The sequence below is a fragment of the Felis catus genome, chromosome B2 (assembly GCF_018350175.1).
Source record: "Felis catus isolate Fca126 chromosome B2, F.catus_Fca126_mat1.0, whole genome shotgun sequence".
Lineage (NCBI taxonomy): Eukaryota > Metazoa > Chordata > Mammalia > Carnivora > Felidae > Felis > Felis catus.
In genome coordinates this window covers 138,495,907-138,522,267 of record NC_058372.1, presented here as the reverse complement: position 1 = coordinate 138,522,267, position 26,361 = coordinate 138,495,907, and the positions used below count along the sequence as shown (strand labels likewise).

Below are 26,361 nucleotides of genomic sequence, written 5' to 3'. Positions count from 1 at the left end.
GACAATCAGGGGAACAGAATCAGCCCCATGGGGTTGAGTCTCTTCCAGCATCTAGTGAACCCTATGAGCTGGGGAAGGAGAGTGCCTCAAAAGGAGCAATGGGCGTAGGGTGAGATCCGTAGGGCATGGCCCACTTACCTGAGCCCTAAGGGCAGGCATGCGGGGGTGCAGACCGCAATCTCTGAAGTTTGAAGTTCTGGAGGCTCACAGAAGGGCCAGAGACCCCTCCAGTCCAGGGACACAAAGGAGTTTCGTGCCTTCCCAAGGGGGCGTGGTCAACAGCCACGTGCACCTGGTGGTGCAGGTTCTTCCGGGAGGTAGAAGAGGCAGGTTGTTCAAGATGTCTTGCCGTTTGCCACCTGCTTGTTACCATAGTAAAATAGTCGATTGGGAGCAGACATTGACATGATTGGCTGACAGAGGAACTATCCTCGCTTAGAATTGTAAATTTTTCTGTCTGAGTCTTGACTGTCAGGGCTGGCAGCTTCTGTGGGAATGTAAGAATGGACAAGCGAGGGAGAGGTCTGCCAGTCTCTTCAGATGATGTATCACAGCATTTCGGTGGTGTTGAAAATAAAGTAATTTTAATCATCATAGTTTGTTTAAAAAAGCTGTGGCTCTGAAAACCATCTGTCAGTTCATCCTCAAAGTGGAGAGATGGCAGAAAAGAAATGTAACAAAACGAGTGGGAAACTTCACAATAAAAAGAGAAAAGAATGAGAGAGAAAAGAAAAAAACTGAGGATTTTTAAAAGCATGCAGGGAATGGATTGGAATCAGAATGACAATGGAGCTTAAATTTAAAAGAAAAAATGTTTGAGATAATTTGGAAAAGGATTTTTCCTTTTTTGAATTTCCTGGACAAAGTAACAGCTCCGGCCCATCCCCATGCCATACATCATGGTATTTGTGCTCAAAAGGGAGTCATCTTGTATTTTGCTTGCTTCTCTCCTGCTCTGCCTTAACAAGGGATCTTCTGCTAATTGGCAGAAGATAATGGATTATCTCATGCCCTATGCTTTTATATATGAGCAAAGATGAGTTTTCTCTCTTGCTTCCCATGGCAATGCTATGACGGACTACCGTGTAACAGAGGATGCTTGCTTACTGTTCTCATTGCTAGTTAAATGCCCACTTTGTTGCCACACGTATTTCATGCTTTTGGACGATGGAGACTTCTGCCTCTGAGAGTGACCAGCATTTTCTATTTCCTCTTTCGCTCTAGTTCCTGGACTAACAGTAATGCACATGGTTTGCTTATGTCCATGGACTTTCTATAAATCCATTTGTTGCTCTGCGAATAACCTTGTCAAATGCGAGCATTGTCATTTTAAAGGGTAAGCATGTTGTGAATTAGTATGTGGGTTTTTAGAATTTTGGTTCAGAGTTGTCTTGCTCTGTGAGAAAAGAAAAAAGGAAGCAGCGTAGGCCACGGTTTATTTCACTTGAAAAACTGTCTTTAAATCACAATAAATTGCCTTTTCTCAAAAAGTTTTTATTTAAATTCCAGTTAGTTAACATACAATGTACTGTTAGTTTCAGGTGTACAATATAATGATTCAACACTTCCATACAATGCCCCGTGCTCATCTAAATCGTCTTCTTTTTGAAAACCTTTAGCACAGTAGGCTCGTACTGGTTTTGCTGCACCGTTCCAAAGAATATAAGGTCTAGGGGGGAAAAATCAAGGGGGCTACTTTTGGATCAGCTGAACCAATAACTACCGTTAGTGAATTTTTCTTTGCTCTTTAAAAAAAAACCCAACCAATTATACTAGCAACTGCCTGTATAGCATTGGTTGCCATGTTGATATTCTTGGTTTATTTTCTGGTTTCAAAGTGATGTAAGACCAGAGTCCATATTTTTGACCTAACTAATTTGCTAAATAGTTTCTAAAATAAGTTGCCAGAATAAACTTGCATTTTGTTTGTGTCTAAAACAAAACAGAATGCTTCTTCACTAGTGTCTTAGTCAGCTTGGGCTTCTAGAACAAAATACATAACTGGGTAACATGTCAACAACACAGATTTATCTGTCCTAGTTCTGGAGACTGGGAGTTCAAGATCATGGTGCCATCATGGTTGGGTTCTGGTAGGAGCTTCTGGGTTGCAGACGGGCGACTCTTCTCCTTGTCTGTTCGCATGGTGGAAAGAGGGTGAACTAGCTCTCCGGCCTCTTTAACGGTCTTAATCCGATTTATGAGGACTCCACTGTCATGACCTAATCAGCTCCCAAAGGCCCCACCTCCAAACACATCACATGGGGATGAAAGGTCAACCTATGAACTTGCGGGGGGGGGCGGGGATTGGTGGGACACATTCAGTCCATGACAACCAGTATATATTAAGGAATTTTTCTTCTTTGAAATTAACTTTATTATTCATTTGGTAATGAAATGTGTTTTCCACTTTTTCAGTTACAGAACTTATCAGGAATACATTTTATTTCATTTCGCAAACGTAAAAATATATTTACGACCTTACTGTTTTGGCTGTGATGTATTAAGGAATTGTGTTTTTAAAGAAGATAACTGTCGTCAATGTGACTGAGAAAACTATCCCCTGAAACTGTTAAACTCTGAAACAAGGCACCCAAAATGTCTCTAGGAGGGTAGGTTAGGAAGTTTAATCAACCTTGAAGAGTAAACGCTATTTTATTTGATGAAACCTGTTATCACACTTGCTTGCATCCTTTAGTTGTGTGCTAATTCCATCAGGAGGAATAGTTTTCTGTAGCTAAACCATTTCTAAGTAATTGCTCCCATTCAAGGTAATTGTTCCCATTTAGTGAGCCTGCATAAAGTCCTGCAAATTCCTCATGTGATATTTTATCTAATTCTCACGAAATCCCTGAGCTGGTTGTTAGTATTTCTCTTTCACTATTCGGGGACATTAAGTGATTTTCATAGGTTTCCACATTTAAGGAGCGGCGGAGTGAAATGTTTGACCCTAACCCATGTGGGTGTGTAGTAGTAGTTTTGAAACGTGTTATTTTGGCCGTGTACCCAGAAAGTAATTTGGAAGCCTGATATATTCCCTGACACTTTACATTGTCACCTAGAATTTTCATTGTATGTTTAAATGGTTGCAAAAGATGTCACTTCTGGTGTATTATAAGTCTTGATAGTAAAAAAATTATATTTAAATATATATAAAAATATATAAAACGTTATACTTAAATATAACCTAGGCGATCTAAATAGCACAGAGATTTTATATGTTTCATTAATTATTTTTTAAAAAGTCATCTTTAGAGTTTTAATTTTACATTGTTCTATTTGCCCCCATGCCCCCCGAAACTCATATTTTCATTCTACTATTCCATGGATTTTTGTACAATTGTATAATTTATTTTTTGCTTCAAAAACTTTCATTGATGACATTATGCATTTCAGCAAAAAAAAAATACATATTTAAACTGAAATTAATTTAATTTTTTGTGTGTCATAATTCTTTAAGCCAATAAGATTTCATTTGGAGTGGGTTATATCATATTTATTAGTAGTATATAATTTGACGACATGAATATGCTATTTTGACAAATAATGATTAATACAAGAGGTACATTTTTTATTGAAAATGAACTATTTAATGAGATAGATGAGGCTTTTCCTCTAATTATGGAACTACTTCTAGGTAAATATTATTTATTGCTAGAATGAGAGAGAGTTCAGAGAAAATTTTAATCCTATTGTTGGTTTTTATATATGTAAGCACTTAAAACTGTTTTTCACATAAATAAATAGATGGAAATGAAGCACTTCTGAATTCTTTCCAAGTATATGCCAAGTATATGTGAGCTATCACAACTCCTTTTAATAATTAACAAACCATTAAAATAGATTTTCCTTTAATTTTGTTGACAGCAAAGAACTATATACCTCTTGATTTATGAAAGTTATTTGTTGTCTTGTCATTGGGTTCTTATACGTTTTTAAGTCCTGGGAATTATACAAAAATCCTTTAGCAAAAAAACTCTTTTGTGAAGACATATCAAAAAACTCCTTCTTCCTTTTAACTCTTTTAACATATGGGCACCTTGCTTAAACTAATATTCTCATGAAGGGTTGGGAATAAGGCAAAATTATTACTTTCAAAACACTTTTGTCAGTGTCATTCTTATTTTTCATAAACTCCTTTGTGTGCTTTATAAGTATTTTTATCAAAATCTTGGACCTATATATTCAGTGTGTCAATATATAGATAACATGTGTGCTGTAACAAGGTTAGCTGAGCTGGTTCTCTTTGTCGAAACAATAAGCAAATGTGTTTACGTTAGTCTCCGTGACTACCATTTCACTTCTTAAATCTTCTGGGTTATGGCCATGTGCTTTGTTACGGAAGAGAAGCCAGAGTTGGGCTTAAATTGTTTTGATGATTCTTCTGTCCCAAATTATCTTTGAATAACTTTGGTGAAATTTTAGATTTCATATATGTTCACTATTTTAAGAAGTGCTGAAACTCTAAAATTATTAAGTAAACTGTTTACTTAATATACATAGCCTCTACAATGGCACGCCCATGCCTAGGTCTCCCCACTTATTCCTCCCTGCCCCCACCCCTGAGCACATATTGTTTCTACCCATCAGCTCTTTGAATTAGGGAAGTCTGACATCAACACAGTGTCATCACCACATCTTGCAGATTGGGAAGGATAATTCTAGTGGGATATTCCTGACCGCACCATTCCCCTAAACAAACAAACAAACAAACAAACAAAATTAGAATTTATAGGTTTTCCTTATGGAAACTCATCCAAAGTTGAGTAATTTTATTGTTTGTGTTTTTAATTCATTTACTCCCCAAATGTCTATTGAATCCCTGTGTGTACTAAGACTAGGGATACAGCAGTAAACAAGTGAACAAGAGAAGATATAGTGCCTGTCCTTCGGTCAGTTATACTATAGTGGGGAGTCAGATGTTAAAGAACCAATTGTAACATTAATAATTCAGTACAATTATGAGAACTTCTGTGTCTAAAAGATAACATGCTGGGCGCGTAGGTGGCTCAGCCAGTTAAGCGTCTAACTTCGACTCAGGTCATGATTTCATGGTTTGTGAGTTTGAGCCCCACGTCAGGCTCCCTGCTGTCAGCGCAGAGCCTGCTTCAGATCCTCTGTCTCCCTCCCTTTGCTCCTCCCACCCTGTCTGTCTCTCTCTCAAAAAAAAAAAAAAACATAAAAAATTATTAAAAATTTAAAAAAAAAGATAACATGCCAGGAGAGAATGCAAAAAGGGATTGATCTCTCAGAGGAACTGGGGAAAGCTTTCTTGACTAAATGACCTTTGGTCTACAGGCTTAAATGGTACGTATAGGTAAAGATTAAGTGGTAGGTATAAACCATCTTGGGTGCGGGCTGTGGAAGAGCATGCATAAAGCTCCTGAGATTAGTAGAAACATGTTTAAGGAATTTAAAAAAAAGCTAGTGAGTCAGGAAAGAAAGAGACATGAAAATGATCCAAGATGGGACTGGAGAGGAGGCAGAGGCCAGGCAAAGCCTTCCTTGTAGATTTTCATGATATTGGTCTTTACCTCATGTTTCAATGGCCATGGTAGAGATTTAAGGAGAGAGAGGATAGTTAAACGTGCATTGAAAAAACCTCACTCTGGGTAAGAAGTAAAGCTAGGACATCAGCTGGGATGTTTCTCCGATGGTTCAGGAAAGAGGTGCCTTTGACTATGGTGGTTGCAATGGGTGTAGACAGAACACACCCAAGAGACTGTTAGGAGTTTAAGGAATACAATATGTATAAGAGACATATTCTGTGCGATCAAAGGAAGGCTTAACATCAGTGTCAACAAACCCCAATGCTTAGTGGAAGAATCAGTGCTGAATTTTTCTCTCTGTCTTCTATCCTCTTCTGTCAGTTCTGCTTATTTTGCTATTAGAAATCTGGCCGAGTGAAGACATTCAGAATTCCACTGAAATAATAAGGTTTTCTGATGGTGTGATCTATTAGTTAAAAAAACCATTTTGACAACTCTTGCCTAAGCTGTGTGCTTCCCTGGGATAGGCTCAGGGGCATGAAGATGTATGGGTCTTGCCTCTATCTTTGATATTCTCATTGTCCAATCAGGTAGACCTGCCCACAGCATCGTGGTATGTAAAATGCCATGGCTATTGAAGGGTTAATTATGAACACTGTCCTGTTGGGGGGAGCGAAGGTTAAGAGAATTTAAGAGAGCAGGCTGTGGAGCCTGGGTTTGAATCTGGAAATATCTGGATTCTAAGTTTCCGAGTTGCCTCTTCTGAGACATGGGAGTAATAATAGTGGATTATTCATAGGTGATTGTAACAATCAGATGGCATGAGACATGAAAATCATCAACTGGTAGAGGATGTAGTAATAGCTTAATAAATACAACAAATGTAGCCATTATGTTATTCTAGGGGAGGGGCTGGTGATCCCTCTGAATCAGGAAAGTTTACACAGCAATGCTTTACATCATATTTAAAGGGTATATATAGTTGACCTTTAATAAGTGTGTGCTTAAGGCATAAATATGTTTTATGATGGTAAAAGAATTTATTGAATATTTTTAACATGTCAGGTACTGCTATGAGTATTATAACGATACTTTCTCACTTCATTTTTGTCTGACCCTAAGAAAGAAATACTACTACAATGCCCAGTCATTTGCATATTTATAATACCAGTCATTTGCCCAATATTACACAGTAAATTGGCAAACTGAGATTTAAATCCAGTCCAGACCATTCCAAAGCTTTGCTCTTAACTTCTACAAGTTTACAACCTTCATTGTCTAAAAGTGCTGCTGAATGTAAACCAGCTTTTGCTTATTATGTATTTGCTCAATCAACGGATATTAAAAATACGTTGCTATAAGAGCCAATAAAATATTTATAGCGTTTTATCCGAACATTTTTGTTTTATAAATAAATACTTATGGTAGGAAATAAACACATTGGGGAGCAAACAATACATTATGTGGTTATTCCAGTTCTCATGGATGATTACTGCACAATTCTGCTACAAATATCTTCAGACTTCCCCCCCAATGCACTGATGTATGAGATGTATGTATATAAACCTGTATTTTCATGATAAAAAATGAATGATAACCTATTTTTTTCAGTAAGAATACATCATAAAACTCTTTGCATGTTTAGGACGGTAGTATATAGCATGGTTGATAGCAAATAGCGTCGACTCCGCAAATGTTGGTGGTCGCTGATTGTCATCGCTGTCATCTCGGAAAACCACCCTCCAGCGAGGCTGTAATCATTTGACATTCCAACAACATGAAATTATTCTTTGCAGCACACCTTCACCAAATGTGGCTTCTACCACTTAATTTGTGTGTGTGTACTAATCTTGAAGAGTAAAGATGGAATCATGTTGTTTCATTTTGCACTTTTATTGCTAATGAGGTTAAACATCAGTCATTTGTATTTTTATTTTTTGAATTTTCTTCACTTGTTATTCTATTAGTTTGCTTATGATTTTCCTATCGGTATTTAAGAACTCTTTATAATGATGATTTTTAAAAAGTTTTTATTTCAATTGCAGTTAAGATACAAGTGTTATAGGGGGCGCCTGGGGGGCTTGGTCGGTTAAGCGTCCGACTTCGGCTCAGGGTCATGATCTCACGGTCCGTGAGTTCCAGCCCCGCGTCGGGCTCTGTGCTGACAGCTCGGAGCCTGGAGTCTGTTTCAGATTCTGTGTCTCTCTGTCTCTCTCTGCCCCTCCCCTGTTCATGCTCTGTCTCTCTGTCTCAAAAATAAATAAACGTTTAAAAAAAATTTAGAAAAAAAAACCCAAAACATACAGTGTTATATTAGTTTTAGGTGTACAGTGTAGTGATTCTACACTTCCATACAACACCCTGTGCTCATCACAGCTCCACCTATTTCACCCGCCCCTCACCCTTCACCTCTCTCCACTCTCCTAACCATCCATTTGTTCTCTATAGTCAAGAATCTGTTTCTTGGTCTGCCTCCCTCTATTTTTTCCCTTTGCTTGTTTGTTTTGTTTCTTAAATTCCACTGATGAGTGAAATCATAGGATATTTGTTTTTCTCTGACTTAGTTTGCTTTGCATATTACTCTTTAGCTCCTTCCACATTGTTGCAAATGGCAAGATTTCATTCTTTTTTTATGGCTGAGTGGTTTCCCATTGTATATATACACCACCTCTTTGTTATCCATTCATCAGTCGATGGACACTTGGTCTGTTTCCATAAATTGGCTATTGCAGGAAATGCTGCCATAAACAGCAGGGTGCGTGTATCCCTCTGAATCAGTATTTTTGTATTGCTTGGGTAAATACCTAGTAGTGCGGTTGCTGAATTGTAGGGCAGTTCTGTTTTTATCTTTTTGAGGAAACCCCTCCATACTGTTTTCCACAGTGGCTGCACCAGTTTGCATTCCCACCAAGAATGCAGGAGGGTTCCCCTTTCTCCACATCCTCACCAACACCTGTTGTTTGTTGTGTTGTTGATTTTAGCCATTCTGACAGGCGTGAGGTGACATAGTTTTGGGTAGCTTTTTTTTTTCTTCATTTGTAGTTTTGATTTGCATTTCCCCGATGATCAGTGAGGTTGAGCATCTTGTCATATGTCTGTTGTCCTAAGTATGTCTTCTTTGGATAAATGGCTACTTAGGTCTTCCGCCCATTTTTTAATTGATTATTATGTATTAAGTATATATTGCAGATATTATCAGCAGCTTGTGTTTTTATTTAGGTTTTAGTCTATTTTTTTTAAATAAATAAAAATTAAGTAATTAAATTTGCCAGTCATTTTTACTGTGGTTTTTTTCATTTGGCATTTTCCAAATAAATGTTTTATTCATATCTACGTAATATAGATATGGTGTTTTTGACATTAAAAAGGGATATGCATTCTTTGAGATTTGGGAACCATGGTGTAAGGCATAAAGTCATGCAGATTATGAGTCTGTATCTCTGGTGGTAAGGAGAAAGAGATTGAAAGGCTCTCTGTTTTGGAAGAGTTTCAGTGGCTGGAGCATGTTTAGTAAGTTTCTTGCTGATCAAAGTCTGAAAATATGGGTTTTCTTTCTTTTTGTTTTCATCCACTTTTCTTGAAACCACAGAGCATGTTGTCTTTCAGGTCATCCACTACAAAGTGTAATACATCAAAAGCAGCTCATCTTCATACTAAAGTTGGGATTTCTGAGGCACGGGGATTCGTTACATTTTTGAAATTGTTTAGTGAATATAATCAGAATAGTATTCGATCAAATATTTCCCCATCTTACACTGTGTTGTTCATCATAAAGAGGAAAATATTTTCATTTTTCATATATTTGTTTATATACAACACAATATTAAGTAAGTATGTAAGTAACATGCATGTCTTGCTGTAGTTGTGAAAGGATACTGACCCATGTACAAATAAACTTCTGGCTTATTTTACGAACTCAGTTTTTTTTTTTTTTATAATTTTTTTTCAACGTTTTTTATTTATTTTTGGGACAGAGAGAGAGCATGAACGGGGGAGGGGCAGAGAGAGAGGGAGACACAGAATCAGAAACAGGCTCCAGGCTCTGAGCCATCAGCCCAGAGCCTGACGCGGGGCTCGAACTCCCGCACCGAGAGATCGTGACCTGGCTGAAGTCGGACGCTTAACTGACTGCGCCACCCAGGCCCCCCCGAACTCAGTTTTAAATGTTGCCGTATAGCTCTGTGCTAAAAGGCCACTGAGTTCATTGCTTTTATTGTGAAATTCATCAATCAAATTAGAAATGCCTCCTCCTGTATCAAAGAGATAATATCCTTTTTGTTTTTAATTTTTTAAATGTTTATTCATGTTCTTGATAGAGAGAGTGAGAGCAGGGGAGGGGCAGAGACAGAGACACACATACACAGAATCCGAAACAGGCTCCAGGCTCTGAGCTGTCCGCACAGAGCCTGACGCGCGGGGCTCCAACCCATGAACTGCAAGATTATGACCTGAGCCGAAGTCGGACGCTTAACTGACTGAGCCACCAGGCGCCCCGAGATAATATGCTTCTACGAACACTTTAATCCCACATTTAACTGAGACTCTTTTTTTTCTCTTCTAGCTTTTGTTTCTACCAATTTGACATCACACATGGCTACTGATGGCAATGCTCTTGTGAGTACCGTTCGGGACACTGCAGACTTAAATACTGTCAGTTTGATGAATGAGTAAAAAATAAACAAATTGATCTTGAGTTTGGCTAGCTAGTTACTGTCCTCCATTTCATTAGCCACGAGGGGATTAAATGATCCTTTTGTTAGGTTTCAGGGGGTTTCTTATGATCACCAAGCATTTAAGACTGCTAGCTATTTGCTTTTAAAGATCAAAAACATAACCATGATTTTAATATACGATACATAAATTGCCTCTGTGTTTTAGGTCAACTATGGTAATAGCACCACCTCTCATGTGACGTCTATGGGAAAAATTCTGCTAATTATTTTGCTGAAATTTTAGGCTTTTTTGAAAATACTTTTACAGCTATAAATTTGCCTATTTAGGTAAATCCACTGAGCAAGTATGTTATCTCTATTAGACAAGGACACTTAGCAGAGAAAATTAAATAGTTGATAAAATTAACATGATATTTCTAATAGGAGGGGGTGTGGGGTAGTGTGGGACTGTATAGTGTGTATCTTTCGGCAAATCTAATGGCCTCATGATGGATGCATAGGATAGTTTTTGGAGTAGAGCCAAAAGCAGAATCAGAAATGGGGTATTGAGAGAATACAGTATAGACTTCCTGCAAAATCGGGGGCATGGACCATAATTTCCTGATGCAAATTAGGAAATGGATGTCAAGGCAGGTTGTAGGAATCGTGATGGAGAAATGGAATGAACTAGAAAGCTCCTGGAAGGGACACCTTACTAAAAAGCAAGGCAGCTGATTAATTCTCTGCTTTGTTAACAATTTCCTATTCCAGAAATAGAGAAAGCAATGAGAGCACTTTAATTCTGATGCTAATTCTAAATGAGAAGGAAAAGCTTGCTAGTGATGAAAATGGTGGAAACTTTGGGAGACAGGACTGCAGAAAACTAAAAATGAAAACACAAATTATAGTTCATTATTTACCCTGGGAAATTTGCCATCTAAAACTTGCGGAAAAGGCAAATGTGATCCCTTGGGCACAAACGAGTAGGTGTTGTTTGATCATAGAAATGTGAATAATCATGATGAAGATAAAGAAGGGGAACACCTAAGAGAATAAGTGAGGCCGCAGTGGGAGACTTGGCCAAGATTAAATATGAAGGCATATGTATAGGGTGTTCAAGGAAGGTCCTGTGGTCAAGGGCAAAAGACAGGCATCACAGATTTGTAAAATAGTCAGGAACACTAAAGCTTAGAGTTCCCAACGTTTATAAAAATTTTTAAAAAGAAGAAGTGCGTATGATGATAAGGACATGTTATGCAGAGCAAAGAAATGGAAAGGAAGAACTGGAATGGTTAGATCCTTGAGAAAAGTAATGGAGGGTTTGATTTTTTTTTTTACATTATTTCCCTTTTCTACTGAAAGAATGTAGTGTTCCAACTGGAAGGAGTTGATCTTATATATTTAAGAAGAAATGGAAACTAAGATAGTAAGAGAGCAGTTAAGCACTTTAAGAAATTCATTCACTCATTCAAACATTCATTTAAAGTTCACCGATTACCTGTCCCGACTCTATCATTTATCACCCACTGTACTAAGTAGGAACTGGAGATTTAAGTATGACCTGAAACATGTTTAAATCTCCACATCTTAAGTAGAGTATAACCCTGGCTATCGGTGCACACTGAAGATTTGATTACCAAAGGACTAACCTACCACCCACACAATCCGCAATCGAGAGCCAGCACCGCTGCAATATGTAACCTGCTTCCCCTTGGACCCGGGAGCAGGTGGATTCTACCCTCATTGGTGGGAACTCTGGCTATTTATGGGTCTTTCTCATTTCATGAGCCATCCTCCACTCCCAGACTTAATCAGCTCAGCTCTCCTCATGTGCCTATTTACCTGTTATTTTTATCTCGCGGCCATCAGTGTCTAGGTGGTACGGCTAAACATCTCTCTTAAGCATTTCTTCCAGTTGCTTTTCAGTGGTTACCCTACTTTATATTTCCATTCAGAAAATTAGTTCAATTTTCTGCTGTCATTTGTTCTCTAAATAAAATGTAGCACAGGAGACCTATTTTTATGCTAGGTAGTTTCAGTAGGCTTGACACATTTGACCTAATCACATCCCGAATCACACTTCATTTCCACTAACCTAACGTTTATTGAGCTATATGTGCTGAGCCTTCTGTTTGGTGCTTATGATGGGGAACTTACCATCAGCGGGGGTGAAGGCCAGTACTTTTAAGGCACTTTTGTTGATCGTGACCTGATAGTTGCTGAGGTTGGCATGGTAAATTGTGCCAATAAAACTGCCCAAGAAACTAGATTCTGAGCATCTGAGATTTTATTATGTGTGTGGTAGAATAGCGTTTTTCTGGTTAAGCTGAGTTGTTCATTATCTGCTAGTAGCCTTTTCTCTCCTCTGAAAAAAACAGAATTTTTAGAGCTAAAGCTTCCCAGAGAACCAAAGGTATTCACTCACCAAGTTCCATTGGTTTCATCTTCTTGGTATTTCTTTGTCTTCACAGGCACAACACTGCCCTTCCCTATCCCTGCTGGGATCCTTGCCTCTGCACCTGCCCCCCCTCAACCCCCCTTGCCCCTCCAATCCACCTGCCATGCAACAGACTGAGTGAACTTTCTTAAACACAAATAACATTGTGTCCCTTGCCTGCTGACATCTGTTCAGCGGCTTCCCATTGACTTTTGGGTAAACCTCATACTTTCAAATGTAACTTACAAGGTTCTGTGTGATGTTGGTTTTACTACTCAGTGTGGTTATTCCCCAACACTCTGTGGTGGGTGCCTTCTGGTTCACACCTGCATTCCTGTATTAGAGCCTTTCATGCTCAGGCCTTCATCCTTGGGACCTTTGTTTTTATCAACCCGCGGGGTGATTCCCCTGACTCCCCTGACTCCCTGATCCTGGGTAATGGCACTTCCATATGGACCTCATTATCCTTGTTCAATTCTTTCTTTTCTGCATTTGACTGGAAGCTGTGTAAGAGCTTGCTTGCCTCTGAATCTTGGGTCCTTGGCACGGAGTAATTGTGCAAGAACTGGGGGTTGAATAAACAAAAGCCACAATTGACCAAATCGTGGCCTGAAATAAAGAATTAGCATAATCATCTCTAGGATCTGGGTCATAGCTTGTTGGGAAATCTACAGCATAATCATTAGATTTGGTACAATCCCTAAACATTTCTAAGAATCCACTTGTGTAGTCCTCCATATTTATAAGGCTTTCCATGCATCATGCTGTGGTGATAACACAGTATTATACACTAAATGAGTATTGCTTATTTTTCTGATATGACTAGTTTCTCACTAAAATAAAGAAATAGATGAATAAGCAAACAAACAAATCACGATTAGCATACACGAATCTTAAAGGCTTGATTAAGAAAGTTCTGTGTTCTCAGATTTTAGTAACAATGTTGTAGCTGAGAAAGGAAAACAGCCTTACCTTGAAGACGACAAGGGTTAGTGAAGACGACAAGGGTTAGAGGGAATGCTACACATCATCTCTTGTATTGTCATATTTAGTTCTTTCACCTAAAGCTTCTGAGAATTCTTACTTTCAGGGATGGCTCTTGTGGGCAGGAAATGGTCAGATTCATCTTAGATAAGAACCTTATTACAGTGGTTTCCCAAGAATTCTTTTAAATAAAATTGTTTTATTAAATATTGCCTAAATGTCAAGTGAAAACTTGTTCCTGAAACAGAAAACTCTGCATATGAATCATGGTAACTTTGCTCAGTTTTCATGCTCCATGAGGACAGCGGGCTCATTGAATGGGAAGGGACATTTACTTCTGGTGCCGTGGCTGGGTTCATCTGCTGCTTCCTGGACTGTCATCTGTGGGATGATTTGTCTAACAGCAAACCGGTATTTGTTGTGTTTACTTCACAATAAAGCTCTGCATTCATCACTTACGGAACACTTGTTGCCTGGGTGTTGTGTTCTGTGTGTGGTGAACAGTCTAGACATGATTCTGGTCCCCATGGGGAACTGCCTGCCCCTCACTTGAACTCTGTGCTCATCGTGTGTGCCTCAGGGCTGGGGTGATATTCGGGGATGAAGTGAGGAATTTAGTTTTCACATTTTTGATTTACTAAAAAGAGCTCACATTTTGGCAGCTTGTTCATTTAGGCCACATGAACATAACTCCGTTATGCCAACGCTGCTGTGCACAGGCCTTGTGCACAGATCAAACTTAGGAGGCTGTTTCACATATTTGCTGTTCCAAGTAGGACTTCCGGTGGAACAGTGCCTGACAGCTGTCTGGGGAGCAGATTACCGGGTAGGGTCTTGTTAACTACCACTGGAAAACTTCTGTCCCCCTTTCCAGTGCTCTTCTTTTGTCCCCTGCATTCTTATTGCTTTGGTTTCAGATTCTTACTATTTGTAGCACATGGTTAAAACAGGATGCTGGAGAAAGCTGCGATAGTTTTGAGGAAACGGTATTTTAGATAAAAGTAGAGATTTGTTGAGCACAAGGTTATTTTACCTTCAAAGAAATATCAAGGGTCAACACTTCAGGTGGGTTCAAATTTAGTGTCAGTCAATACCAGAAACTTTTCTCTATGCATGTGCTGCTTTGGGGGTAAGAAAGGTATTGGGGCCATCTTCATGTTGCTTAACTGTGCTGATGTTATTTAGTGGGGGCATTTCTCAGCTCTGCGTAATCAAGCAGTAGATGGCTTTCCAGGTATTTGTTAAATCTCCACATGTGCCAGGACTACTAGTAAGGCATCATGTGAAGTACAAATCGACATAGGACATAGTCAGTCTTTTGGCAAATATTTATTGAGTGTCCTTTCTGTGTCAGGCATTGGGCTAGGTGCTAGATTTTGAAGTCATGACATGATCAAGAACATCAATTATGTCTTGAAGTCTTGGCCAATCATTGAGTCTGTGGAGAGTTATAGTCATTCAAGCACGGAGCTGATAAGAGATAAGAAAACTTGAAGAATCAAATGAAGAGGGGTAATGATTGAATAAACATGTGAACTAGAGGAAAGGCCTGAGAGTACTCACAGGTTCTGAGTTGGACCATCTGGTGGATAGGGTTACCATCATGTATGCACCACACAGATATAGAAACATAAATTATAATATCTGTTGCCGAGCCATCAGCAAAGTATGGTGGGATATAGAAGACAGAATAGGCCAAGTAACATAGAGTTAAACAATAGGCTTAGGAGTCCTACTGGCTTGGGGTCCAGTCTTGGCTCTGCTTCTCGTTATGTGTGATCTAAGGAGACGTTACTTAACTTCACCGAGATCAAGTTCCTCATTTGTGGAAAGGAACATAAAAATAGTACCTATCATGAGGATTTTGGGGAGATAATATGAGGCAATTATTACAGTGGCTACAAATAAATATCACTGCATGAATGTAAGATTATCAGAGGAGCTAACTGCCTTCTAAAGTCAGAGAACACTTCATGGATGAGGTGGCATTTGACTTGGGTCAGAAACATGAGTAAGCATTAACCAGATGAAAAATGGCGTAGGGAATAAAGTATTCAAACGTATGGAGTTGTCAAAATACTTGAAATTTCTGCATAATAGAATAAAGTTTAAGGTGCCAGGAAAGGAAATGAATAGATGTCTTGGTGGCATAGTGAGGCTACTATGAAAAGGGAATTTCTTGTCACTCAAACTGTGATTTCAAGATAGAATCTTATCAATGAAATGACTGGTTTCCTTTCAGTAATGGTCCTGTGTGTTCACACTCTGATACTATACTATGTTGTAAACATAGAACAATGCTAGACAAAGAGAAATAGAGAAAACCAAAAAAGCGAAGATAGGTTAAAAATACAGTAATAGCTCTGAGGATCAGAAATGAAAAGCAGCAAGCAAGACTGAAGCTATGGGACTAATGGGTACCTTGTCCGGAGGGAGCAAGTAGTTTGCCTCCTGGACCAGTTTAAGGGGATTAAAAACTGCTCCTAAATATGATGAGAGCTACATTCATTTCTTGGTGACAAGTAAACAGGGGCTCCCCGACTTGAGAAAGGTGCTAAAGATGAAGAGAAAACAATCGTCAAACCCCTGCCTGGACTTAGGCAATTAACCCCCTAAAGGTTAGGGAGTGGGAGACAGGAACACAGCCCCAAAATCAGACACTGAACCTAGTCACCAGCTAGATTAGTGACTGGGTATGCAAGATTCATTATGATCACCTCAATACATGATTGTAGGACTGATTCTACACCCAGTAGAGGCAGTCTGCAAACTGATAAGAAGGGAGCCATGGGCACAATAGGGGAAGGGGAGAAGGAGAGAAAGAGAGAGAGAGAGAAAGAGAGAGAGAGAGAGAGAGAGAAGAGAAGAGAAGAGAAAAGAAGAGAAGAGAAGAGAAGAGAAGAGAAAAGAGAATGGATAAACAAAACCTCTCTACTCATATTCTGTAAACTTAAATTACAAAATAGATTTTTAAAATGCCAAGAAAGATAGACTATACAATAAAAATTCAAGGGAGACTTTATTTTACATGAAATCAATTTTTAAAAGCCTGACAGAAAAATTTAAGTATGAAACTCAAAATATCTTTGAAAAATTTTTGAAAGTTTATCAGGCACAAATAAAAAAATATGAAAACGAAGTGGGTTTTAAACATATCTAGAAGTATTAGAAGTGAAAATATATTCTTTGAAATAGAATGTGCAGCAAATGGTATTAACTCAACATTGGATCCTTTCAAAAAGAATATTGGCAAATTAAAAGACATACAGAACATATGTGGTACTGAGAGAGAAACAGATTAAATATTAAGAAAAAGAAACCAATATATATTTGATAGTAGTGGCAAAAGAGGAGAATGAAAAGAAATGTAGGAAAGCATTATTGAATATTTCTGCTAATTTTCCATGCTTAAAAAAGGATACAAATGCTGTTATCAAAAGTTCACTCTAAGGATTGAGCAGTATAAAAAAGAATAAGTCCATAACTAGATACGCTGTAATAAACTACAGAATATCAAGGATGATAATTATGTCTTAAAAGAGTGAAAAGATCACATACAAAGAATTACAGACTGATAGCAATTTCATCAATACAATAAATGACAGAAAATGATTAAACGCTCCAAAGTGCCAAGTGAAAAGAATTGTATACTCAGCTAAACTATCATTCAATTTTGATGGCAAAATGAAGACATTACTGTTTAGATAAACATTCAGAATTTACTACCTGTAAATCCTCATTAAATGGACTGTTAGAGGAGGTACTCCAGGAAAAAGAAAAGTGAACCGAACAGACAGATATTTGATAAAGGAAACAAAGGTGATCACAGAAATTGATAACATATGGCACTAAATTTAATTGTCTATTGATGAGTAATGATGATAATAATAACATTTTAACAGAAAAATAAAAATCTAGAATATAGTACCAAGAGAGAAGGCATCGAAGCAGGAGTTAAAATGTGCTGAATTACGTGACATATTCATGATGAATTTAGAAATACTAAATTAAAATAGTAAATTGAGCATCAGAGGAATACCATGTAAGGAAATGGAAGAAAGGGAGAAAATAAAATAAATGTAAACTGAAAACACAAAATGAAACTACAGTAAATGTTAGTAGATTAAACACCTATCAAGAGGCATATATAATCATATTAAAAAAGTAAAAATCTGATTATAGGATGTTTATAAAAGAAATAGAAAAAGTAAACAAAAACGGCACACACAGAAATACCACACAGAAAGATTGAAAATAATAGAAATACTAATAAAGTTATAGCTCCAGCAACAAAATTTACATAGGGATAGGAGATATTTGGAAAACAAAATTAGCAAATTTGAGGTTTACATTGAATGCTTACAAAACTTGACTATGTAGCAAGTCACAAATAAATGTTAGCATATTTCAAGAAATTGATATCATAAAGATTGTGTTTTCTGAACAGAAAGCAATGACATTAGGACTCAAAAAGAAAAAGATTAGTAGAAAGTTCTCATAAGTTAGGAAACTTACAAGTACATTCTAGAATATCTCACTGGGTGGAGAGAACTGACTTAGAATTGAAAACCAGGGAGATTCAGGTAGAATTTAGATGTAAATTTATAGCTCTAAATGTATTATTAAAAGCAAAGAATGATAATAAATGAGATAAGTATCACCTGCAGGAATTAGAACAAGAATAACGCAGTAAATATAAAGAAATTTAAAGATATAGGGATAATAAATTAAGAGCAGAAACTAGTGGAATAGTTTAAAAAAAAAGAAGCAAGTGGAAGGATTTCTGACATTCTGAAATAGGACCCCAAAATATACTCTAAATTGCAGAGAACTGAACATATATTGCAGGAGATTCTAAGTAGGATTCTTGAAAGCAATTTGGAATATATCCAAAAAGTTAAAGAATATTCATATTATAACTCATGGAGTATATATTTCTTCCTTCTTTTCTTTGTTACTTTTTATTATTTTTAAAGGAATAGAATACAAATACAGTCGTGTTTTCCTATTGACGCCTTCCTTTTTCCATTTCCCTCTCATTCACCCTAAGTTACATTGTGATGTTTATCATTCCCATGCAGCTTTAGTATTTACACGCAATATTTAACAATCTTATAAACAATAGCATTATTACAGGCATTTAATTTTCAACATGGCGTTTTTGAGATTTGTTTTGCCCAGGTAGCGCTAGTTCTGACAGAGCATGGCACTAAGGGAAAAGGGGGCTGTTTATCCACCCACATACGAAACACGTAAGCATTCTACAGTTGTGTATTACCAGTACAATGGTGCAATTAACAAACTGTGATCTCCACTGTGCATAGGGGCATGTGTTTCTCTGGGCTGGAGTATTTATCTGAGAGTGGATCTTTCTTTTTTTTACACTGGCAGCACTTGATGTTTTGGACTCCCCTTTCTTTCAAATCTTTTGGTCAAGGGGCATCTGGGTGGCTCATTCAGTTAAGCGTCCTTACTTTGGTTCAGGTCATAATCTCACAGTCTGTGGGTTCAAGCCCCGCATCCGGCTGTGTGCTGATAGCTCAGAGCCTGGAGCCTCTTTTGGATTCTGCCTCCCTCTTTCTCTGCCCCTCCCCTGCTCATGCTCTGTCTCTCTCTGTCTCAAATATAAACAAAAACATAAAAAAAATTAAAGACCCCCCACAAATCTCTTGGTCAATTCCAGGACAACCCCTCCTCTGATTTTCTGTATCTTTTCATTAGCTGTTATGTTCAGTCTCCTTGATTGTTTCTCTGTTGCTACTGTGTAACGTATTGGGCCTCCTTCAGATTCTGACTTGGAGTCTTTGTCGTTCTGCACACATGGCTGATCTTATCCTAGCTCAAGTTTTGTACTCTCTATACGTTGATGGTTCCCAATTCTATGTCTTGTTCCAGATTTTCTCCAAATCCCTAGGCCCTTAAGTACAATGTATACAGAGCATTTCCACTTAGATGCCTCATATGTACATCAAATTTGCTGTTTACTACTGGACGTGTATATTTAAAACTATGCTGTCTATATTGCTGTCATTTATCCAATTGTCTAGGCTAGAAACTCCAGAATTTCCCTGGCATTTCACTCTCCCTCACTTTCTACATTCTCTCCCTCCTCCTCACTCTCCCCTTCTGGCCCCTCCTCCCTTTTCCAGCTCCTCTCTTTGGCTCCTTCTCTCCTCTCCTTCTCCCCCTTCTTCCTAGTCTTCCCACTTTATTCCTTCTTCTGTCTCTTCTATGCCTCCAGCTTCCCCTCACATTCTAGTCCCACTCACATTCCCTGTCCTACTCCTTTATATAACATCAACAGCGAGCGCAAATATCGTAAGAAGCTGCCACTAGTTTTGTTCTTGAAATAAACTTTTGCACATTACCATTTATTTCTATGACTTTGGGCAAAATACTGGACCTCCATTTGCTTCAGTTTTCTTCTTCTGTAAGATGGGGAGCACCTAGGCCATAATTATTGTGAAGATTCAATCCGGGTATTTGTGAAAAGACTCAGGGTAGTGCCTAGCACATGGCGAACGTTCTACAAGCTTTATATATATTTTCTAGCTGTCATGATCTCCTGTTCCTATTATTATTAGAATGTCTATTATTTGACTCCAGTTTTTACTACTAGAGATTTTTTTTCATATGAATTATTGAGTAATATTTAAGGTAGGTTAGTCTTCTGAAAAAAAGTAAGTGAATTTTTCATGTATTTTCTCTGGTAAGATTTTAATAGTTAAAAGCTTTAAAACTCCCTATATAAAGTTGAGTTTACTTTTCCAGGAAGGAGACACAATCTTTGTGGGGGAAAGGTGTTCGTGGAGAAACGTTGCTAACAACACGGTCAGTTGGAATTGGCTTGACTAAAATACTTAGGACTTTTGTACCTTGGTTAAAGTATTGATAGCTTGAAATTGACAATGATGTGAGGCTTTACACCATGGAAACTGGTAAATGCCACAGATCATGGTGCATTTACTAGCATATCATTGTACAATTTTGCTAAAGACCAGAAGAATCGTTATGAAGTTTCATGAAGTGACAAACCACTTTACTGTGAATTTCAATATATCATGGAGGTAAATGGTGCCCACAGGATTTAACAATTACTATATAGATTGGAAGTCACTAGACTAATTACTCTGTAACCTGAGTGTTAGCGCCATATTAGGCATCAGAGGAAGGTCCCTTTGTATATTTTGTTCTGGTTCCTTTGTATGTTTATGTGTGTTTTGACTGATTAATAACCACATGAATTTCTGTAACTGTTTTGTAAAATTAAAGTACTGCTTTCCAGTAAAAAGGGAATATATATTTAAAAGAAAAATTTCCCCCCAATTTTAGAGCCAAGTTAGTGCAAACTCAGAATTTAGGATAATTCTTCACTTTTACCCACAGCATCCCAACGGGAAGATCTTATCAGGCTTTGGACACTTGTTCTGATAATGAGTTATAATTCCACTATTGAAAAACTATCTCATAAATTGCTTAACTGGTTGCTCGGCTTTTTTTTTTCACTTACCTAGTGAAAAAAAAAACCCACATGTAACATCTTCTTAAAACTGACTAGTTAGTGGGTTCCACTTCCTGTTGTGAGGAGTAAAATGTATCTTAAACTCACTGAAGTTCTGAAGATTGTTTTCATTCTCTCATCTAAACCAATTTAGGTTTCAAATTCACATATTTGAGGTGAAACTGAAACTCCCTAAAATTTGTTATTTCTATAATATGTGCTCTGTTTCTGGTTGGGGGAGAACAGTTTTAACAGTTAATACAGATTTTATAATAATTTGCCTTAGGGGAAGTATTGTCAGAGGAGAGTGTCCTCAATGACTAAACTCCTTTACCCCCCTTTAAAAAGGTCTCAATTCTTTCTTGGTGTTGAGTGTTCACTCTCTTTGAGGTATTGTCCTGCTTGTAACTCCCGACCTCACCCAGCCCAGACACAAGATTCTAGCAAACACCAAGGGCTGGTCTTGGGCAAAATTGAGGTAAAACCTATAGATTCATTTGGGCATTCTCTAGAGCCGGCCCTAGGGTTGGATGGATGAGCTGGAGAGTTCCCAGTCCCATTTGGGGCTCAAAATGGGTGGATGGAGGAGATTCACTAGTGCTCAGTCAGGAGAGAAGGACCCAATGGTGCCCGCCTTTACAGACTCTACAGTTGTCTTCTTGTGACTTTCCCATGCTTTGTTCTTCTTAGAGCTGCTCTTTTTCTGTGAACTAAATGTGACTGACCTTGGTCATCTGGGGCCAGAACCTTATACGAAAGCCTCTGTTCCCACATCTAAATTTACCTACTCTCTCCTTTGTCTTTAGTCCTGACTCACCTAAGTTTTAACTATTCAAATGATACACATATTTGGGCTAAAAAAAAAAATATATATATATATTTTTTTTTGGTTTCCCTGATCTCAGATAATTGCTTAGTAAAAAGACCCCAGGAGACCATTGGAGGGAATGGTGGGAATTTCAGACCAAGATGCAGGTCAGGGTGGGAGATATCTGTTGAAGAGGTGCTGAGAAGACCTTGTCATCACAATACGCGTAGATTTTTGTCACGTGTCAGGACTGTAATAAATCTATTCTTGCCTAAAACTTAGGGCAGTCACTGCTTTTGTTATGCCCTTTTCTCGCAAGGATGATTGATTCCTGCAGGACTAAAATTGTATTCTAACATTTGTAAAATAAAAAGTCAGTATGAGATTTCCCAGGAAAAATAATTTAAGCACACTGACTTCATCATCGTCACTGAAGGAAATACAAGTCCCACTTATCCTAAAAATGATGCAATTTTTATTAGAATAAAGTATTTGCTTATATCAGTAATAGTGTAATATGATATTATATATAGTCATATAATGTTTTTTGGTTTTCAGATAATTTTCACATACAACCTTGTTAAAAAATCTGTAAGACCTTTATATTGGGATTATTAGAAATATCTTGACTTTACAAACAAGGAAACGGTTCTGAGTGGTCAATTGACTTTTTCCTGGTAACACAGCTACCCAGGCAGGAGCTGATTTCAGGCCCCGGATTTTTAAATCCTACCCTCTTTCCCCTGTATCATATTCCCTCTTGAAACATATAGTAGTACCATACACAATAGCTATTAGGTCAATAGTTAGGTATGCAGAATACTAGCCAGGAACATCTATATTATAAAATGTTGTGGTAAGATTGTATGTCAACCATTAGAGCTGCTTTGCGATTATGTACAATATTTTTAAATTCTCTACTTGTTAACATAAAAGATGAAATCTTTTATATATGAGTAAATTCAGCTTAGATAATGTGCAACTTCTTTAATCTAAAACGTCTCTCTACACACACACACACACACACACACACACGGCCATTTGAAAGCTTTTTTCTTTTTTTTTTTATTATCTATGTTTGCTGATAGTCTGATCTTACACATATTGTTTAAAATGTATTGTGAAAGATGTGTATTTCAGACATATTATCTTATGTCTGATTTGAATATCTGAAGAGCTAGTATAAAATAGAAGTTGAAATTAACTTATCTTCTGTGAAACATGTGAGAAACATTCAGAGATGCTTAAAGACAGAATGAGTAATTTGAATCTGGCTGTAGATAATAATTTCCTGATAAGGAGGATAGATACTTAGATGTCACCAAAAGAGGTTGTGGGACTTCTTTTTCTGGGATATTGAATTCATGTGGTGTAGGTGTAACCCTAGATGGGGGCAGGGCCATGGATTTAACAATCTGATACGAACCCGTAGTATTGTGAGATCGCAATTAGCTTCCCGGTTTATTTAATTAATTGGTGTTATTTAAAAAATCGCCAGGGAAGAAGCAGGATCTGTTTTTTGATTCTCTCTGACACCCACAAAAAAGTCAAAGGGGAAATATTTCATTATTTTTAAGAACTTCAGTGCACACTGTCCTGCCCTAACAGAAGTGGTAGCATTAAAACTGTCTGTGGTGGAAACAGGAAACATTAGTGATAAACGCCGAGTTACGCATCTTCGTATCTTTCTTCAGGTTCAGCTCAACGTATACCATTCTAATTAGCACATTTTGTGCCTCAGCGAGTAGCTCCCCTTTAGCTCTGCTTGGAGAGTTTTTTTTAGCTTCCATCCTGCTCATAAACACTGCCACCCCCTCCCTCCTTCTCTCTTTACAAATGTTACAACACAATCAGAAATTTCCTCTTTTCTTTCCTTCCTGCATTATCAGCAGGTTCCCTTGCGTCAGAAGCAGAGAAAGAAAACTCAAGGTAATTAGATCTCTTTTGTTTCTTTATCCCCTTTTCGTGTGCGTGAGTGTGGGTTTTCTCTCGGATGCCTTCTTTGGGATCAGATTTATTTATTTTTTTGTCTGTCTTAATGCTCATATCAGAAGGTGCATGGCAGATTAAATTTTTGGTTATTTTTGGCTCGATTTTAAGAAATGACGGCATGCTGTTCATTTGGATTAATCCCTCGTGGTATGTCAATAAAGCTTAGAAAAGCTGGCACCCGAGTCGGGAAGTAGCTGTGTTTAGGTGGGCATTAACCCTTCTCTATCTATTGCATAATGACTGCTATTATTTTGAAAGGAGCTGTGTTAGTACAACGATACGCCTGCCAGGCTCATGATTTGAATTTTTTCAATTTATTCTTGTTGAATAATATTCTTAGACTAACACTTGCATATTAGCCTCCCTCTTTCTTTGGTCATATCTTGTACCTTCTAAGCACCAAATGAATGCTTAAAAAGAAAATAAATGTTAATTCTTTTCTTTTTTTGCATTTACTTTGCATAAATTTTAGTAAAAAAAAATTCAGCTCTCAAGAGGTAAACAAGTTACCTTTCACTTGGTCATGTAAATCAGGGTACTGTGTTATTTACCTTCTCATATAATTGTTGCAGGTTTTTTCACGATGAGTCGGAGGAGGATATCCTGTAAAGACCTGGGACATGCTGACTGCCAAGGGTGGCTGTATAAGAAAAAAGAAAAAGGAACTTTCCTAAGCAACAAATGGAAAAAGTTCTGGGTGGTGCTGAAGGGAACGTCGCTCTACTGGTACAGCCACCAAATGGTGAGTCTACAATATTCCTCTCCGTTCAGCTGCTTTGACAAGGGTGGCTTAAACATCACCGAGGACCAGGTGGTTCCTATGGGAAAGTTCATTTTTATTTCTGGAACTTGGAACAGAGCAGATAAATAAGTTCTAGAAACCTTTTCTGATCCAATAGATAGGAAGGCTATTGCACTCTATGTTACGGAAGACAGAAATCATCCTGCTTGACTCATCTTTGGTTGGAGAGGGCTGTCCAAACTTCTATCTATCTATGAATGTTACTACTCTTCCATGAGAAATTGTACTCATTTCAAGACTTATATGGACAGCACTTTATATGGAAACTTTTTGTTATTAAGATTTCTAGTAAAACGGGGAATCGGCTTTAAGACCTGTTAGGGGTGTAAACTGATTCAGTCCAGAGAATGTATTTTCATTTCTCCTCCTTTACTATTTTTTCCTCTGCCCTTTATTGGGTGGGTTGGTTTTAGAGTCGCTAATCTGCGTACCAGCACTGCCTTGCTGACTGTTGTCTCTTGTTCCCTGGCATGCTTGGTGATGGCATTAAAGTACGATGATCAGACAACACTTGAAAAGAAAGTTACCTGATTTGTCCTTAATCAGCGGTACGCTTCTGTGGTCTGCTTCACAGGCTAGTTTTCCGTTGGGAAGGGCTGGAAATAAAGTTATTATGAGAAGGTTTGCTGAGCGTTCCTGGCTAGCAACATTTTTGAAGACAGCGATGTTGTTGAATATTGAATGAGTAGAGACTTTTCATATAGGAATTCTCTCCATTAACCCCCAGTGGCCAATTGCTGATCTCAGGAGAGCTGGAGTTTCTTTTGGGGTCTAATGAAGTTCAGCAATGGATATCCTTTAAGCAGTTAAGGGGAAATTACTTAGGAATTGCCCCTAAGCAAGAGCCATCCTTTCTGTATGACGCCATTCTTCTAAAATGGCTTGTGGATCCCCATCACTCAAGTAACAGAGCTTTAGAGCATGTAACTTCATGACTGTAATAGAGGTGCTGTATATAGTTTGTGGATTTTAGTGGATCAACTTACATTCATTGGGCATTAATAAGAAATTTGTTACCCATATGCCCCTAGGCAGCTATTATGTAAAGACTTGGTAAAACTGGACCCAAATCCAACTCCAGTGCTCTGGAATAAGCATTTGCGCCACCCTCCCCAGCCCATCCAGCCCGCCATGCTTCTTTCTCTACAACCCCTCTCCAGCCCCCTGTTCTCAGGCTAATTGCTTTGGTTTCACCCCATGCAAAACATGGTACAAAGTCCTTTATTGAGTTCCGTAAAATATATATTTATTTAAGGCTTCAGTGAGCTGTAACAACTTTATCAAAGATTTGGGAGGGTTTCAAGAAAGAATCACTTTGCGGAGTATGCATGTACCCACTATCTCCCTTCTCTCGTCTCCCCTTCTGGGTATATCCGTCATCTCTTGTTTAACATGGAATAGTTTTACCCAAATTAAGGCAACCTAGGGCTGGGGTTGCACCTTCTGTCTTCGGGGATTTTTCCTAAACGAACACAGCTTTTTTTCTTAGGAGGAATTAAGGTCATTACAGATTTTTTCCTCCTGTTTCATATTATTTTTGGCTCTTGCTTTTGGGTAGTTGTGGGCAGTGATAATCTGCATCTTTTATAAGTTGAGAGGACTTACTGACACACCTTTCAATAGCTCTCTGGGAATTTCCAGAGGCTGTTGGAAGGAATGGGTATTGATCAAGCCTGGCACATCTGTGGGAAGTAACAAA

The 26,361-nt window shown here is 38.0% G+C and overlaps 1 protein-coding gene across 10 annotated transcripts in view; it reads left to right on the top strand.

Annotated features, from left to right (window-relative positions):
* Positions 1 to 26,361, top strand: part of IPCEF1 (interaction protein for cytohesin exchange factors 1) — a 182,833-nt gene that overhangs the window by 82,599 nt on the left and 73,873 nt on the right. For 5 of the 10 annotated variants that reach the window (XM_019831406.2, XM_019831409.3, XM_045058254.1 and 2 more), the window contains 3 exons: positions 10,048 to 10,100; positions 23,758 to 23,797; positions 24,433 to 24,602. In XM_019831406.2, the coding sequence (XP_019686965.1) occupies positions 10,077 to 10,100; positions 23,758 to 23,797; positions 24,433 to 24,602 (234 nt within the window). In that variant the 5' untranslated portion in view covers positions 10,048 to 10,076. Of the gene's footprint in view, positions 1 to 10,047; positions 10,101 to 23,757; positions 23,798 to 23,823; positions 24,065 to 24,124; positions 24,358 to 24,432; positions 24,603 to 26,361 lie in introns of those variants that run through there. The other 5 variants (XM_045058256.1, XM_045058257.1, XM_019831408.2 and 2 more) reach the window with 5 other exon arrangements.